This window comes from Lontra canadensis, unplaced genomic scaffold, assembly GCF_010015895.1.
Source record: "Lontra canadensis isolate GAN:19392208 unplaced genomic scaffold, GSC_riverotter_1.0 scaffold87, whole genome shotgun sequence".
NCBI classification, from domain to species: domain Eukaryota; kingdom Metazoa; phylum Chordata; class Mammalia; order Carnivora; family Mustelidae; genus Lontra; species Lontra canadensis.
Genome location: NW_022631081.1, coordinates 5,702,893 through 5,719,712, shown reverse-complemented (window position 1 = coordinate 5,719,712; position 16,820 = coordinate 5,702,893). Strand labels below are relative to the sequence as shown.

The following is a 16,820-nucleotide window of genomic DNA, read 5'->3' as shown; positions in this document are numbered from 1 at the left end:
AAGAAAAAAATTGGAAAGAAACCACTGGCCTAAAGAACTGATTCTTGAAATGGGAAATGAGGTGGGATTCTGCCACCCGGGAGGCATGGGGCAGTGCAGGAGACATTGGATTTTTTAAATTTTGTTGTTATTTAGTCTAAATGATTTCCCTTTCTAGTTTCCAATGGTTTCAACTGCACTTTCCCAAAACCTGCAGGCATCTTTTAAAAAAATCATAAAACACTAAAAAGAAATAATAGCTCAAGTCTTTTCACTTTTGGAAGGTCTGAGGATATCTAGTTCTCATAGTTAGTTTCTAGGAGGTTATGAGCTCTACTGGGAGATTTCAAAGGAACAGTTAACTCGCTCCAGGTTTTTTGATAGGAAAATTCACTTAGCCACAGTTCTTATAGACATTTTGGTTGTCACACTGGGGGTGGGTGCTGCTGGCATCTGGTGGGTAGAGATCAGGGATGCTGCTCAACTTCCTACAAGGCATGGGGCAGCCCCCCAACAACAAAGATGATCTGGCCCAAAATGTCAGTAGTGCTGAGGTTGAAAAACCATGATCTAAAGGATGGACTGAAGGAGAGAGATCAGAAATAGACACACTATTAAAACTACTGCAGGGCGCCTGGGTGGCTCAGTGGGTTAAGCCTCTGCCTTTGGCTCAGGTCATGATCTCAGGGTCTTGGGATTGAGACCCACATCGGGCTCTCTGCTCAGCAAAGAGCCTGCTTCCCTGCTCTCTCTCTCTGCCTGCCTCTCTGCTATTTGTGATCTCTCTCTCTATCAAATAAATAAAATCTTAAAAAAAAAAAAAAAAAAGACTACTGCAGTTATCCAGGGCACTTGGGGGACTCAGTCAGTTGAGCATCTGCCTTGGGCTCAGATCATGATCCCAGGACCCCACAGTAGACTTTCTGCTCAGCAAGCAACCTGCTTCTCCCTCTCCCACTCCCTCCTGCTTATGCTATCAAGTAAATAAAATCTTAAAAAAAAATAAAAAGATTATTGCAGATATTCAAAAAGATGAGGATGGGAGAAGGCAGTAGCACTGAGAGAGGCAGAGAGATAACCCCATTGAGTCTCAGTCAGGAGAAACACTGAGGCCTTGTCCCATGTGAAGAAGAGGCTTGGGGATTTTTCTACAAACAGAGAATGGCAGAATGTTCATCTGCTATAATCTGTGGGAGCTGGGAATTGTAATAGCTAGGGCTAATAATAAAAATAAGTCCTTCAAATTTGCCTTTATTTTTTCACTCTAGACTCTTCTTATGTTACTGCCACCGCTTTGCATGTACAGAAGCTCTAAGCAAACATTGAACTTTGGTCTCCGCATTTTCTGGACAGAAGTTTCTATGGTAAGAACTTTACAGATTGGCGGAGGGAGGGGGGGCCCCTGGGTGGCTCAGTTGTTAGGCGGCTGCCTTCGGCTCAGGTCATGATTCTGGGGTCCTGAAATTGAGCCCCGCATCCAGCTCCCTGCTCAAAAGGAGACCTGCTTCTCCCTCTCCCACTCCCCCTGCTGTGTTCCCTCTCTCGCTGTGTCTCTGTCAAATAAATTAAAAAAAATCTTTGAGGGGCGCCTGGGTGGCTCAGTGGGTTAAGCCGCTGCCTTCGGCTCAGGTCATGATCTCAGGGTCATGGGATCGAGCCCCGCATCGGGCGCTCTGCTCAGCGGGGAGCCTGCTTCCCTCTCTCTCTCTGCCTTCCTCTCTGTCTACTTGTGATCTCTGTCAAATAAATAAATAAAATCTTTAAAAAAAAAAAAAAAATCTTTGAAAAAAAAAAAAAAAGAAGAACTTTATAGATGGGAAGAGAAAATGGCAAGGAAGTTACTCAAAACCCACATCATCTACTACGAATCAAGGTCACACCTACCTGTGGTTTATCCAGTGAGGAATATTATAGTCATCGCCCAGACAAGAATCACGAGGAGCACTTCGATTATGTAGCTAGAAGAAAAAAGCCAGGTCACAGATCAGCTAGAAAACGAGGCTATGGAACTGCTCCAACTTTTCTTTTTTTTTTTAAGGTCTTTTTTTCCATTTTATTTCTTTTCAGTGTTCCAGCATTCACTGTTTATGCACCACACCCAATGCTCCATGCAATACATGCCCTCCTTAATACCCACCACCAGGCTCACCCAACCCCCCAGGCCTCTCCCCTCCAAAACCCTCAGTTTGTTTCTCAGAGTCCACAGTCTCTCATGGTTCATCTCGCCCTCCAATTTCCCCCAACTCACTTCAACTTTTCTGTTCTGAAGTATTCGCTCTTTTATTGTTTTCAAGATTTTATTTATTTGACAGAATGAGACTCAGTGAGAGAGGGAACACAAGCAGGTGGAATGGGAGAGGGAGAAGCAGACTTCCCACCAAGCAGGGAGCAGGATGTGGGGCTCGATCCCAGGACCCCGGGATCATGACCTGAACCAAAGGCAAATGCTTAACAACTGAGCCACCAGGCGCCCCTATTCAGCAGTATTCTCAAGACCACCCTAGTACTAGGAACTAGGTCTAGGAAGCACTCCAAAATCGAATTACCTTGAACAACGGAACAGCATGTAATGGTTGCTCCCCCATGCATACCAAGTCCACACCAATTCCTAAAAAAGACAGAAGACAAAAAGAGTTTGGGGTGGAGGTGGGAAGAAGTAGAGATAAGTGTCCTAATCTATTAACAATACTATTTAAGCGGGTCAGGGTATGAGGCAAAGCTGACTTCCCATCTTATGATTTATAACCTCATTTGCCTACACAGCAGAGAAATAAATAGATGTGTTTTGTCTCTTTTCCTCTTTCCTCTTTCCTGCAATTATTAAATCCTTGACAATTAGCCTTTGACTGCTTTGTAAATCATGATTAGTCAAAAAGACAACCCAGGCCCCCATTACTCAAGTTTCAAGGCCAGAAAGGAACAGGAACCTTGTTATTTCAGTAAAAAAGCAAAACAATCCATATCATTTAATGGAGCTTCTTCACTGGCAATCAGGAGCTACATTCCACCTCCATCTTGTTGTTGAAGCACAAATTTAATGAGGCCAGGGGTACAAGCTGGGGTAGCAGAGCAATCATGGAGGGAGGACAGGATCAGAGGATCTGATGGTCCTCCCCAAGGCAGACTGATGGCACACCAGTTCCTTGAAATGATCCCCCCAAAAAGAGTTCTCCAGTGTCATATATATTTGCAAAACCCTGAGTACCATTAGAGATAGACAAGATACACTAACATATTAAAACCTGCATTTAGGGAATCTGCCTAAACTGTGTATGACCCAGCATTTCCCAAACCAATTTGACCACGGAACTTTTTTTGTCCCCTAACACTATTCACATCTCCAGGATCTCTGACGCACAGAACCAGGGAAAGCTCAGAGTTCTATGGGTAAGTCAGGCTATAAACCCTCAGAGATAGCACAAACCAAGGAACATTACCATTATCTATCATCCGCTGCTTGGTCAAGATCATGAGTAGACGGTCCACTTCAAACACACCCACCCCAGGCGTGATCACCACAGACATTTGCCCAGTTCGGTCAAAGTTGCGGTTGATGTAATGCTTGTCAAACACTTGAAAGAAAGCAAAAGTTCTCAAATGAAGAGGTTACAGCTTCTCAGAAACCAGCCACTGACGAGCCTCTCTGTGCCCTCAAGGTATTTTGTCCATGTTTCTTTGCAGCGACATTCTGACCTGAATTCTAGTTAGTCATGTGTACATCTGCCTCTCCCCATCTACATTAAGAACTGTTTGAACACAAGACTATGTCACATTTGCCTTTGCTAACACATCCATCATTGATGCCTAATACTTGCCTTTTGCAGCATTAAATGCTCAAATTTTATGTCATTAATTTAAACAATCCATAAATGAGTCTGTATTAAAATTCATAAAAATTGAATATTAATCTAAGACAATATTTAAAAGAGAGGACTTTGTATATCTGGCAAGTTAAGTTTTCTTTCTGTCCTATACAATCCTGACTTTAGAAAACCAAAGATGTTCCAATATGACTAAAAGACTGACTAACACAAGACCCTGTGCTTTAGAATCCCCATGGGTGTAGACACATGGGCAGGTTATATGCAGTGAAGTGACCACACATCATCACTTCCACCACTAGCCACTGCCAACGGATGCCTAACCAGAGCTGGGCCGATGAGACTGTGCTGGGAACATGGAATTCTGGACAGAGAAGAGAAAGCTGACAGCAAAGCTGGGAGCTGAACACTGTTCTAGGAATACCTGCTCTTACAGTTCTTAGAGCCACCTTGGTCCCCACCTCCTTCTGCATGATGTTCAAGCTTTCCCTGGTGGCCTCACCAGGTCTCTATATCCTGAGAGTAAATTTCCCTTTTTGTGTAAACCAATTCAGTAGGTTTCAGTTATTTGGAAACAAAGCGAATCACCTCACACATATATGCTGGAACAAACCTTCAGAAGAAATCATACCACACTGTTAACAAGGTTCCCTCTTAGAAGGGAACTGACAGTAGAGGGAGGGGGGAGATCTTCCTTTTTACTTAATATACCTCTGATAATTTGAAGTCTAGGAACATGAGTTCCTTTTGTAATTAAAAAAAAAATCTTTTTTTAATTCCCTAGAAGCATTTGAGGGATGAGGTAGAAAATAGCAAGAACACAGTTTTAGTAAAACAGCCCAAGGAAGATTCCTTCCAGCTCTTTACTCTCAGGTTACCATGAGAAGCAGATGAGAACAGCAGACCCAAAAGCTAAGTGTTGGCCATTAAAACCATCCAATTAGAAGTTACTGCTTTCAATTAATCTTTGAGGTAGGTGGGTGGGGAGATTATCAACTGGATCTGGGTCTTTGGATGATAGTAAAAAGAAGTTCATAGCCTGGGTGCCTGGGTGGCTCAGTGGGTTTAAAGCCTCTGCCTTTGGCTCAGGTCATGATCTCAGGGTCCTGGGATCGAGCCCCACATTGGGCTCTCTGCTCAGTGGGGAGCCTGCTTCCTCCTCTCTCTCTCTGCCTGCCTCTCTGCCTACTTGTGATTTCTGTCAAATAAATAAATTAAATTAAAAAAAAAGAAGAAGAAGAAGTTCATAGCCATGTGGTAAACAAGATGCCAGCTCACCATAGCTAGTATCCTTACTCACCATTGAATGACAGATTGATGGCCTCTAGGTAGTTTCCTTGTGCTGAGGTAGAATTGTCTCCTTGAGGAAAACCCTCTGAAGCAAAAAAACACGAGAAGGAAAAGTATCTCATAAAAGATGAACGCTAAAAGAACAAGGGGAAAGTGGTTGAACGGGGCCCCCCAACCCTGTAGTAGGAACATTACTGAACTTACTGCATATCTAATGAACAAGTGGACGCAACCACAAATAGAAACCTGACCAGAAGCAGAAACTATGCTCAGCACTGGGAGAGAAGCAAGCATGAACCTCTTCATCTCCCCTCCTTCATCTCTCCATCCTCCTTTCCCTGCCGCACCTCCTACCATATGTATGCAGTACCTGCCTGTTCCAGTCGCACCAACACTGGATACTGGATGAAGAGTTTTTTAATGGTCACAAGGAGTGAAGTCCACTCTTCTCTCCTCTCATTCTGCACCACCACTCTGAAAGGAATATTGTCATAAACACTGAAGAGCTTATTATTTACATCAGGTCCTTCACAGGGTTTTGAAGGAAAGGAGAAGATGGGATTCCCAAGATTAGGGTAATTTACCATATAATAACAAGTATTAAAGTCAAATGCACATAACAAACATTAACAAAGAAATGTAATCACATAAACAGTCACACAGATTGAAAACAAAAATAAAATATTTAAAAACTGCTTTGAGATTGTATTAATGCCTAGCATTGAGTAGGAATATGCAATTTTCACATAATGAATTATAATTAGGGAATATATAAAAACCCTAAAAGAAAATATCTATATGTATGTTTTACATATATATCCAATAAACATGTCTAGGTCAGGAAACTAGATTAATAGAAAGGGATGGGTTGGGGCGAGCCTCCTGGCTCACCCAGTGGAGCATGAGACTCTTGATCTAGGGTTGTGAGTTTGAGCCTCATGTTGGGCATAGAGATTACTTAAAAATAAAATCTTTAAAAACAAGTAAGAATGGACACCTGGGTGGCTCAGTTGGTTAAGCGTCTGTCTGCAGCTCAGGTCATGATCCTGGAATCCCAGGATCGAGTACCATGTCGGGATCCCTACTTGGCAGGGAGTTCACCTCTCCCTATGCCCCTCACCTGCTCATGCTTTCCTGCTCTCTCTCTCTCAAATAAATAAATAAAATCTAAATAAATAAATAATACAAATGGGGCACCTGGCTGCCTCAGTCAGTAGAGCTTGCAACTCTTGACCTCAGGGCTGTAAGCTGGAGCTCTACTTGGGGCATGGAGATTACTTAAAAATAAAATCTTTTTTTTTAAATTGTATTTATTTATTTGAGAGAGAGAGAGGGGCCGAGCAGCTGAGCAGGAATCCCAATTCAAGGCTTGATCCCAGGAACCTGAGATCATGACCTGACCCGAAGGCAGATACTTAACCAACTAAGCCACCCAGGTGTTCCTTAAAAATAAAGTCTTTAAAAAAAAAAAAAAAGGGTGCCTGGGTGGCTCAGTGGGTTAAAGCCTCTGCCTTAGGCTCAGGTCATGATCTCAGGGTCCAGGGATCAAGCCCCTCATCGGGCTCTCTGCTCAGCGGGGAGCCTACTTCCTCCTCTCTCTCTGCCTGCCTCTCAGCCTACTTGTGATCTCTGTCAAATAAATAAATAAAATCTTAAAAAAAAAAAAAGGAAAGAAAGAAGGGATAGGTGGCAATCTGTTTACTATAGACCTTCTGAACCATGTGAATGTATCACAAAAAGTAAAATTTAAATTTAAATGAAAATATATACATTTGCATTAAATTAGCAATTTTTTTTTTTAAGATTTTATTTATCTATTTATTTGACAGAGGGATAGAGAGAGAGAATACAAGCAGGGGGAGTGGCAGGGGAGGAGAAGCAGGCTCCCAGCTGAGCAGGGAGCCTGATGCAGAGCTCCATCCCAGGACCCCGGGATCAGGACCTGAGCAGTAGCTTAACTGACTGAGCCACCCAGGTGCCCCTAACCTAGCAATTTTAATGCTAGGAACTTATCCTAAAGAAACACACAGCAGTGGGTGCCCAGGTGGCTCAGCTGGTTAAGCATCTGCCTTCAGCTCAGGTCATGATCTTGGGGTCCTGGGATGGAGCCCTGAATTGGGCTCCCTGCTCAGTGGGTAGCCTGCTTCTTTCTCCTTCTCCTCTGCCTCTGCACATGCTCTCTCTTGATATATCTCTCAAATAAATAAATAAAATCTTTTAAAAAAGAAAGAGGAGGAGAGAAAGAAAGAGAGAGAGGAAAGAAAGGAAAGGATAGAGGGAGGGAGGGAGGGAAATGGGAGGGAGGGAAAGAAAGAAGGAAGGCAGGCAGGCAGACAAAGGGAGTGTCTGGGTAGCAGAGTCAGTTAGTGTCTGACTCTTCTTTTTTTTTTTTTTTTAAGATTTTATTTATTTCTTTGACAGACAGAGATCACAAGTAGGCAGAGAGGCAGACAGAGAGACAAAGGAGGAAGCAGGCTCCCTGCCAAGCAGAGAGCCCGATGCGGGGCTTGATCCCAGGCCCCTGGCATCATGACCTGAGCCAAAGGCAGAGGCTTTAACCCACTGAGCCACCCAGGCGCCCCAGTTAGTGTCTGACTCTTGGTTTTGGATCAGGTCTGATCTCAAGTTGGGCTCCACACTCAGTGCTGAGTCCGCTTAAGACTCTCTCTCCCTTGGCACCTGGGTGGCTCAGTTGGTTAAGCAACTGCCTTAGGCTCAGGTCATCATCCTAGAGTCCTGGGATCAAGTCTCACATTGGGCTCCCCGCTCATCGGGGAGTCTGCTTCTCCCTCTGACCTCTCCCCTCTCATGCTCTCTCTCTCATTCTCTCTCTCTCAAATAAATAAATAAAATCTTTAAAAAAACAAAACAAAACAAAACTCTCTCTCCCTCATCCTATGCCCCTATCTCCCCAGCTCTTACCCTCTAAGATAAATAAATCTTAAAAAAAAAAAGAAAGAAAAGAAACGAAACACACAGGACCCAGAATAGCCAACCCAATATTGAAAGAGAACAAAGTTGGACACCTTTGAAGCTTCAAGAAGCTACAGTAATCAACACAGTGTGGCACTGGTGAAAGAGTAGACAAACAGATTAATGGAACAGAATTGAGGACCTAGAAATAGAATCCCCAAAATATATCAATAGATCTTTGACAAAGAAGCAAAGATAACACAATGGAACAAAGATATTCTTTTCAACAAATGGTGCTGGAACAACTGGACATCCACATGCCAAAAAAGAGAAAGAAAACAAGCAAGCCAGACATGGACTTTACACTCTTCATAAAAATTAACTAAAAAATATGCTTTGATCCTGGGTTTTGGCAGAAAACTTTTTAAGAAAAACCAACTCAAAGTAGATTATAGATCTAAATATAAAATGTAGAACTATATTGGGCATCTGGGTGGCCCAATAGGTTGGGCGTCTGCCCTCAGCTCAGGTCATGGTCCCAGGGTCCTGGGATTGAGTCCCACATTGGGCTCCCTGCTCCACAGGGAGTCTGCTTCTCCCTCTGCCCCTCCTCCTACTCATCAATCTCTCTCTCTCTCTCTCTCAAATAATAAATAAAATCTTTTAAAAAAAATAACACTATAAAACTCCTAAAAGATAACGTACCACAAAACCTAGATAATCCTGGGTAGGATGATGACTTTTTAGATTCAACACCAAAGTCAAACAAAAAAACTGATAAACTAGATCTTATTAATATACAAAAACTTCTGCTCTGAGACAATGTTAAGAGAATGAGAAGACAAGCCACAGACTAGAAGAAAATGCTGGCAAAAGACACATTTGATAAAGGACTATCATCCAAAATACACAAAAAACTCTTAAAACTCAACAATAAGAAACAACCTGATTCAAAATGGGCAGAACACCTAAGAAGACACCTCAGATGATACACACATGGCAAATAAGTATATGAAAAGATGTTCCACATCATGTCATACGGGGAAATGCAAATTAAAACAACAATAAGGGACCACTATATACCTATCAGAATGGCCAAAATCCAGGACACTGACAACACCAAATGTTGGTAAGGATGTGGAGCAATAGAAACTGTCATTCATTGCTGGTGGGAATGCAAAATAATGCAGCCACTTTGGAAGACAGTTTGGTGGTTTCTTAAACATACTCCCATCATATGATCTAGCAATCATACTCCTTCATACTTGCCTAAAGGAGATGAAAACTTCGGTCCACACCAAAACCTACACACAGATGTTTATAGAAGCCTAATTTATAACTGCCAAAGCTTGAAAGCAACCAAGATGTCCTTCAGTAGATGAATGGATAAATAAATTGTGGTATATCCAGACAATGGAATACTACTGAGTGCTAAAAAGAAATGAGTCATGACAAGACTTGAAGGAAACTTAAGTGCATATTACTAAGTGAAAGAAGCCAATCTGAAAAGGTTATATACTGTATGATTCCAACTACATGACTTTCTGGAAAAGGCAAAACTGTACAGACTCTAAAAACATCAGTGGTCGCCAAGGGTTAGGGCTTTGGGGGAAGGGATGAATAGCGATACACTGAGGATTTTTAGGGCAGTAAAAATACTCTGCAAGATACTATAATGATGGAGACATATCATTAAATATTTGTCTAAGCCCACGGAGTGTACAATACCAAGAGTGAGTCCTAAGGTAAACTGGATTTTCAGTGATTATGGTGTATCTGTGTAGGCTCATTAGTTCTAACAATGGCATCACTCTGGTAAAGGATGTTGATAATATGAGAAGGGCATTATGTAGGTGTGGGTAGAGAAAGTGTATGGGAAATCCCTGTACCTTCTCTCAATTTTGCTGGGAACCCAAAATTTCTCTAAAAAAATTAGAAGTCTTAATTTAAAAAGAAAAAGGCGGGGAGCCTGGGTGGCTCAGTGGGTTAAGCCTCTGGCTTCGGCTTGGGTCATGATCCCAGGGTCCTGGGATTGAGCCCCACATTGGGCTCTCTGCTCAGCAGGAAGCCTGCTTCTCCCTCACTCTCTGCCTGCCTCTCTGCCTACTTCTGCCTACTTGTGATTTCTCTGTCAAATAAATAAATAAATAATCTTAAAAATAGGGGCACCTGGATGGCTCAGTGGGTTAAAGCCTCTGCCTTCGGCTCAGGCCATGATCCCAGGGTCCTGGGATTGAGCCCCGCATCAGGATCTCTGCTCAGCAGGGAGCCTGCCTCCCCCTCTCTCTCTGCTTGCCTCTCTGCCTACTTGTGATCTCTATCAAATAAATAAATAAAATCTTTAAAAAAAAAAAAAAAAGCCAAGAAACATTCAGGAATGCATAACTATATGCCTATGTATCACAGTGGACATTGATTAATTTAAAAATTAGAAAAAGATTGGGGTGCCTGGGTGGTGCAGTTCATTGGGCATCCAACTCTTGGTTTTGGCTCACGTCGTGATCTCAGGGTTGTGAGATTGAGCCCCGTGTTGGGCCCCGCACTCAGCACAGTCTGCTTGAGATTCCCTCTCCCTCTGCCCCTCCTGCTCATTCTCCCTCTCTTTCAAAGAAATAAATAAATCTTTTTAAAAATGAGAGGGATGCCTGGGTGGCTCAGTGAGTTAAGCAGCTACCTTCAGCTCAGGTCATGATCCCAGGGTCCTGGGATCAAGCCCTGCATCGGGCTCCCTGCTCAGCAGGAAGCCTGCTTCTCCCTCTCCCACTCCTCCTGCTTGTGTTCCCTCTCTCGCGCTCTCTCTCTCTCTCTCCCCCCGTCAAATAAATAAATAAATAAATAAATAAAATCTTAAAAAGAAAATGCTGGTTTAAAACATCATGTGAAAAAAGCAGGGGAGTCTGTGACCACATCTCTGTGAAAACTACTCTGTCTCTACAAACAAAGAACAGGGTTTGATACACCCAAGTGACAATGACTGCACCTGGGAAGTGGAATTGAGGTGTCCTATTGTATTACCCTGTACCTAACTATATTTCATGATTTTCCTAAAAATAAACCTGTATTTTTTTTATAGTAAGAAAAATACAACCAAAGCTTCTTTTAATTTAAAAAATGTTGGGGCTGATTTTTTAATAATGTGAGGAAATTTTAATATAGTAATGATATATTATCTTAATGATATATTTATGATATATTATCTTAATGATATATTTATGATAATGTATAATGATATATTAATGATATATTTACACATGTAAATCTATACTTGTAACTCATTCATGCTTTCTACAATCTGTTTTAATATGTCCATAATTATCCTCAAGTGAATTCGTACTCATTCATATTCATTATGTAGAAATAACTTCATATATTCTTAGGCCAAAAGGGGTTCTCAGGTTCTAGGAATCAGCTGGCTCAACTGGAAGAGCATAGAACTCTTGACCTCAGGGTCATGAGTTCAAACCCCATGTTACATGTAGAGATTACTCAAAAATAAAATCTTAAAAAAAAAAAAATCAAATAAAAAAGTTCTAGGATCCACTGAAGTGGTATGAAGAATTTAACAGCATGAAGGGATAAATGGTGACGTGGGGGGAAGAAATGGCCCATTACAATACAGGACCCAAAAGAAAATAGACAAATAATTTAAAGTATGATCAGTATGGGGTTGAAGAATACAGTGGTCAAAAGCACAGACTCTGAACCACACTGTCTGAATCAAGTGCATTCTCCATCACTTAATCCTCCATGGACTTTGGATACGTTACTTAAACTCTGTGTCCAAATTTCTGCATGTGTAAAATGGGATAACAGCAAGCATCACAAGGAACGCTATGATATTTAAATGAAATCAAGATACTAAAGTGCTTAGCAAGTGTCCCATACATAGTAAGTCCAGAATACAAATGATAAATATTATCATCTTATTACCATCTCAATAGGAAAGTGGAGCCACTCTTATATTCTATCTTACGCTCCTCTATAGATTTTTCATAATTTCTACAATGAAGATGCATTATTTCTTAAATGACAGAAAAAGGTAATCTGGTAAGTGATAAAGAAAATAGAGTTGACTTTTGAACAACATGGGGGTTGGAGGCACTAACGCCCCTGCCCTGTGCAACTGAAAATCTGCGTATGTTTTGACTCTCCAAAAACTTAACTACTAATAGCCGACTGCTGACCAGAAGCCTTACTGATAACATAGTCCATTAATGTATTTTGTATGTTATAGAGATTTTATACTATAGTCTCACAATAAAATAAGCTGGACAAAATAAAGCGTTATTAAGAAACTCATAAACGGGGGCACCTGGGTGGCTCAGTCAGTTGAGCATCTGCCTTTGGCTCAGGTCATGATCGCAGAGTCCTGGGATTGCCCTGCATAGGGTTCTCTCTGCTTGGTGGGGAGCCTGCTTCTCCCTCTTCCCTGTGCCTGCTGCTCCTCCTGCTTCTGCTAGCTCTCTCTTTCTCTGTCAGATAAATAAAGTCTTTAAAAAAAAATCTTGGTACCTCAGGCAAAAATAAAACAATCCATTTAAACTCTACAAAGAGAAAGGCTTTCTAAAGCCTCACGATCTATTCTATCCTCCACCTGAAGTGCCAACAGTCATGTGATAAACTTCTCCAAGGATCTGAGAATTTAAAAGATCAAAGCCCTTCAGCTCCAGCCCATTGAGCAATCCCCATCCGACTGTATCTGCTATGCTTCTAGCATCTCACAAAGCGTCCCCTTACTCAGCGGCACTGTCAGGACATCTGGACTGATCTGAATTCTGTGCTGATGGAATGAGAAGTACAGGGCATCAGCAACAAGGTTAAGTCTTTTTTTTTTTTTTTTAAGATTTTTATTTATTTACTTGACAGAGATCACAAGTAGGCAGAGAGGCAGGCAGAGAGAGAGAGAAGAGGAAGCAGGCCCCCCGCGGAGCAGACAGCCTGACACGGGGCTCGATCCCAGGACTCGGATCATGACCTGAGCTGAAGGCAGAGGCCTCAACCCACTGAGCCACCCAGGCGCCCCAACAAGGTTAAGTCTTAACTAAAAAGGTCCAATCAAGTCTTTCCAGAGGGCTTCTCAACCTCAGCACTACTGGTATCGTGGGCTAAGTAACTTTGCTGTGCAGGCTGTCCTATGCGCACTGTAGGACACTTAGCAGCATCCCTGGCCTATCTGCAGGAGATATCAGTTGTGTAACTTCCCCTTGTTACCTCCCACACACTATTTTGACGATTAAAAAAAAAAAAAAATCTCTCGACAGTGCCAAATGTGCTGGGTAAGTAGAGGCGGCAGGGAAATTGCCCCAGTGGAGCCTCTGGTTTACAGAAAATAAACCTACACCACCATAAGGATGCACTTAGACCAATCCAGAAGGGGTCTCCTACAGCCTCCCTACTCAAAACGGGATACAAAGACGAAAGCAAAGGAGCTAGCTAGACCGAGCAGAATCTCAGACCTACCCCAGGACTCCTGAATTTAATGGAATCGGCATGATCCCCAGGTTCACCTGCGCATGGAAGTTGGGGAAGCACACAGTACAACTGAGATTCTTCAACACATCCAATGTTTGGGGGCAAAAAGGAAGGGTGAAACTGCTTTAGATTTAGACTTAACAAGCAAATCAAACATAAATTATGTCAGAGATAATTAATGACATCTGAATATATACTAGATATTAGATATTAGAATTAACTTTGTTCAACATGACCATGACATTGCGGTTCTATGTAAAAATGCCCTTATTTTTTAGATATACCAAAGAACAAAAATGTCACATCTGTAATTTACACTAAAATAAAAGCTAGCCGAAAAAACAGGATGTAGCAAAACAAAGAAACAAACAAAACAGAGGAAGCAAATATGGCATAATAATAACTGTTCGATCTAGCTGTTGGCTATGTGAATTCATTATATTATTTATTCTTTTCTGGGAGTTTGACAGTTTTCACAATACAAAGTTTGTAAAGTCTAAATGCAGTGTGGTATCCTGGATTAGATCCTGGAACATAAAGTAGAAAAACTAATGAAATCTGAAAACCACCTGAAATTTAGTTAATAGTAATATACCAGGGCTAATCTCACAATTTTGACAAATGGACTTTGGTTATGAAATGTTAACAGGGGAAACTGGGTAAAGGGTATATGGGAACTCTCTCTCTGGGCTATCTTTGTAACTTCTCTGTAAACCCAGAATTATTCCAAAATGAAAAGGTTAATTTTTTTTTAAGTTAGGAAAGAAACAACCAAACAAACAAACAAACAGAGCATAGAGGGCACCTGGGTGGCTTAGTCGGTCAAGCATCTGCCTTTGGCTCAGGACATGATCTCAGGGTCCTGGGCTCAATCCCCACATCAGCCACCCTGCTCAGTGGGGAGCCTGCTTCTACCTTTCCCTCTGCCCCCCCGCCCCTCCCCCCAACTCTTGCTCTCTCTCTTTCTATCTCAATAAAATAAATAAAATCTTTTTTAAAAAAGGCATAGCAAACCAAACATACTTATAAAAGTCTTCATAGTACCGTCCCTTGTGATCCTGTCGAATTGAGGCTCGGTTTATTTCAGGAAATTCATCTGAAAAAGAGAAACAACACACATAAATCAGAGTGAGAAAGGAAATGCAGTTTCTCTGCTCCCTCTTCTGGGTTGAAAATTTGCATCACCAAAATAAATGAATGAATAAAATTATAAATCAAGTTGGCTAATCACAGCCTGCAGACCTTCTGCATCCACTAATAGACTATAAGATTTTCCATTTTACCCTGGGCTCTTAACAGAAAAAGTATGAAAGATGAGCATTGTGAAGGGAAACATGTAAGGAATGGGTGGGAAGCTTAACAACAACAAAAAAAAACTAGAGGAGAAAGACTTACCAAGAGATTTTGCATCATAGAAAGTTCTAGAAAATAGGACCACTGTCACTTCATGACTACAGTTCTTCTCCTAGAATGAGTAGAGAAAAAAAGGCTTACATTTATTTCATTTACTTCACAATGAAGGAGCCTGCATGAACATAATAGTCTCAATTTTAGGAGGCTCAGTGGTAGCACACTGTATTAGATGATATCACATAACTGAGGTTGCATAATGCAGTGAACACAGCACTTGCTGGAGTGAGAAGATCTGCACTGAGTCCTGGCTCTGAAATTTAACACCACATGACCTTGGGCAAATTACCTATTGTCCCAGAAGTGCAAAAAGTGCTTAAAAACAGCAAATTACCAATAAGTATGGGTCACTATCTCCCAGCTCTTGATTTGGCATGAACTAGATTAGCCCAGTGTCAAAGGATTATGGTATCTGTACCTGTCTCATGGTGTTTTTAAAATTTCTTCAGAAAAGTAGCTTAGGAAACAAGAAGACCCATGGTGGTAGATGTGAGAATCAAACACATCCCAACATCCTACCACTGCCATAAAGATGAGGCTTGGGAGCTACTTGATATATAGGAGTCGAAGCCAAGGCAATGAAGTACCTTTGGATGGGGATGGGTTTTGGTAAGAATTATCATTTCCACAGAGTCTGGAATCAACGTTCTGGAAATAGGCTGTTCACAGATGGCATGAAATTTGGCTTGCACCAGTGAGCCAGCAAGCCCAGTTTCAGTTCCTGCCAATCTTCGAAGAGGAGAGCTTACAATGACCCATCTCTAACCAACCATACTCACTGACTACACAATTCACCATTCACCATGTAAGGTATATATACAACATGATGCATGTTACATGCCACCTCATACATCCCCATGGATATACCTCAAGTGGACAGAAATTCCTAAATACAAGCCACAGCACCCAGAGCAGAGTACTAGGAAAGAGCACATCTTCATTAGCCACCAACAAATTTATTGGATGCCCAGTGCTCCAAACTCAACACCTAATTTATCTGATTTTGGTATAAGTGATATACAGAAAAAAAATACCTTACAATGGGCTGGTGTGGCCATATGAGCCTCTCAACTCATGTGATGATGGGGATAATATATGACAGGTGACATGACCTGGGACTATAATAATACAGACAGGATAGCACAGAGGTTATGATCTCAGGCTACCTCTGGGTGAATGGAAGGCACCAATTAGAATCCTCATTCTACTTTTACATACTGTTGATCATGAGCAAATTACCCAGCCTCTTTGAGCTGTACTTTCCCTCCCTGTAAAATAGTGGCAAGAGTTTAGTGAGATAATGTGGATAGAACACTTATCAAGATACCTGCTATATCAAAAATACTCAATAAATGTTAACTCTGATTACCACTATTACTCCCACCACCACTATATTTTGGGCTCTGAAATGAATTCATGAACTCTCATGCTCAATCCTTCTGTCCACAGTGCTAACTTTTAAGTTATTAGACAAGAGGAATAAACAACCTTCACTAAACATCATTAAATCAATACAGAGTGGTTATGTAAAGTTATTTTAATTCATTTTCAAGCTCCTGCTTTAAAACCAAGTTCTTGAGCGCCTGGGTGGTTCAGGCATTAAGCATCTGCCTTCAGCTCAGGTTATGATCCCAGGGTACTGGGATGGAGTCCCACATTGGGCTCCTGGTCAAGGGGGAGTCTGCTTCTCCCTCTGCCTTTGCCTTCCCCCAGCTCGTGCTCTCTTTCTCTCTCACATTCTTTTTCACAAAGAAATAAAAATCTTTAAAAAAATAAAACCAAGGGGCGCCTGGGTGGCTCAGTGGGTTAAGCCTCTGCCTTTGGCCCAGATCATGATCTCAGGGTCCTGGGATCAAGCCCCGCATCAGGCTCTCTGCTCAGTGGGGAGCCTGTTTCCCCCTCTCTCTCTGCCTGCCTCTCTACCTACTCTGTCAA

The 16,820-nt window shown here is 41.8% G+C and overlaps 1 protein-coding gene across 16 annotated transcripts in view; it reads right to left on the bottom strand.

Annotated features, from left to right (window-relative positions):
• DEPDC5 (DEP domain containing 5, GATOR1 subcomplex subunit) overlaps nucleotides 1-16,820 on the bottom strand; it is a 130,633-nt gene that overhangs the window by 78,977 nt on the left and 34,836 nt on the right. For all 16 annotated transcript variants that reach the window (XR_004385682.1, XR_004385683.1, XR_004385684.1 and 13 more), the window contains exons 11-17: nucleotides 14,871-14,940; nucleotides 14,499-14,571; nucleotides 5,461-5,564; nucleotides 5,101-5,175; nucleotides 3,417-3,551; nucleotides 2,526-2,587; nucleotides 1,864-1,937 (exon numbers count right to left, since the gene is read on the bottom strand). Coding sequence is in view for 13 of the 16 variants with exons in the window: in XM_032883213.1 (XP_032739104.1) it covers nucleotides 1,864-1,937; nucleotides 2,526-2,587; nucleotides 3,417-3,551; nucleotides 5,101-5,175; nucleotides 5,461-5,564; nucleotides 14,499-14,571; nucleotides 14,871-14,940 (593 nt within the window). In the remaining 3 variants the exon portion in view is untranslated. The remainder of the gene's footprint in view (nucleotides 1-1,863; nucleotides 1,938-2,525; nucleotides 2,588-3,416; nucleotides 3,552-5,100; nucleotides 5,176-5,460; nucleotides 5,565-14,498; nucleotides 14,572-14,870; nucleotides 14,941-16,820) is intronic.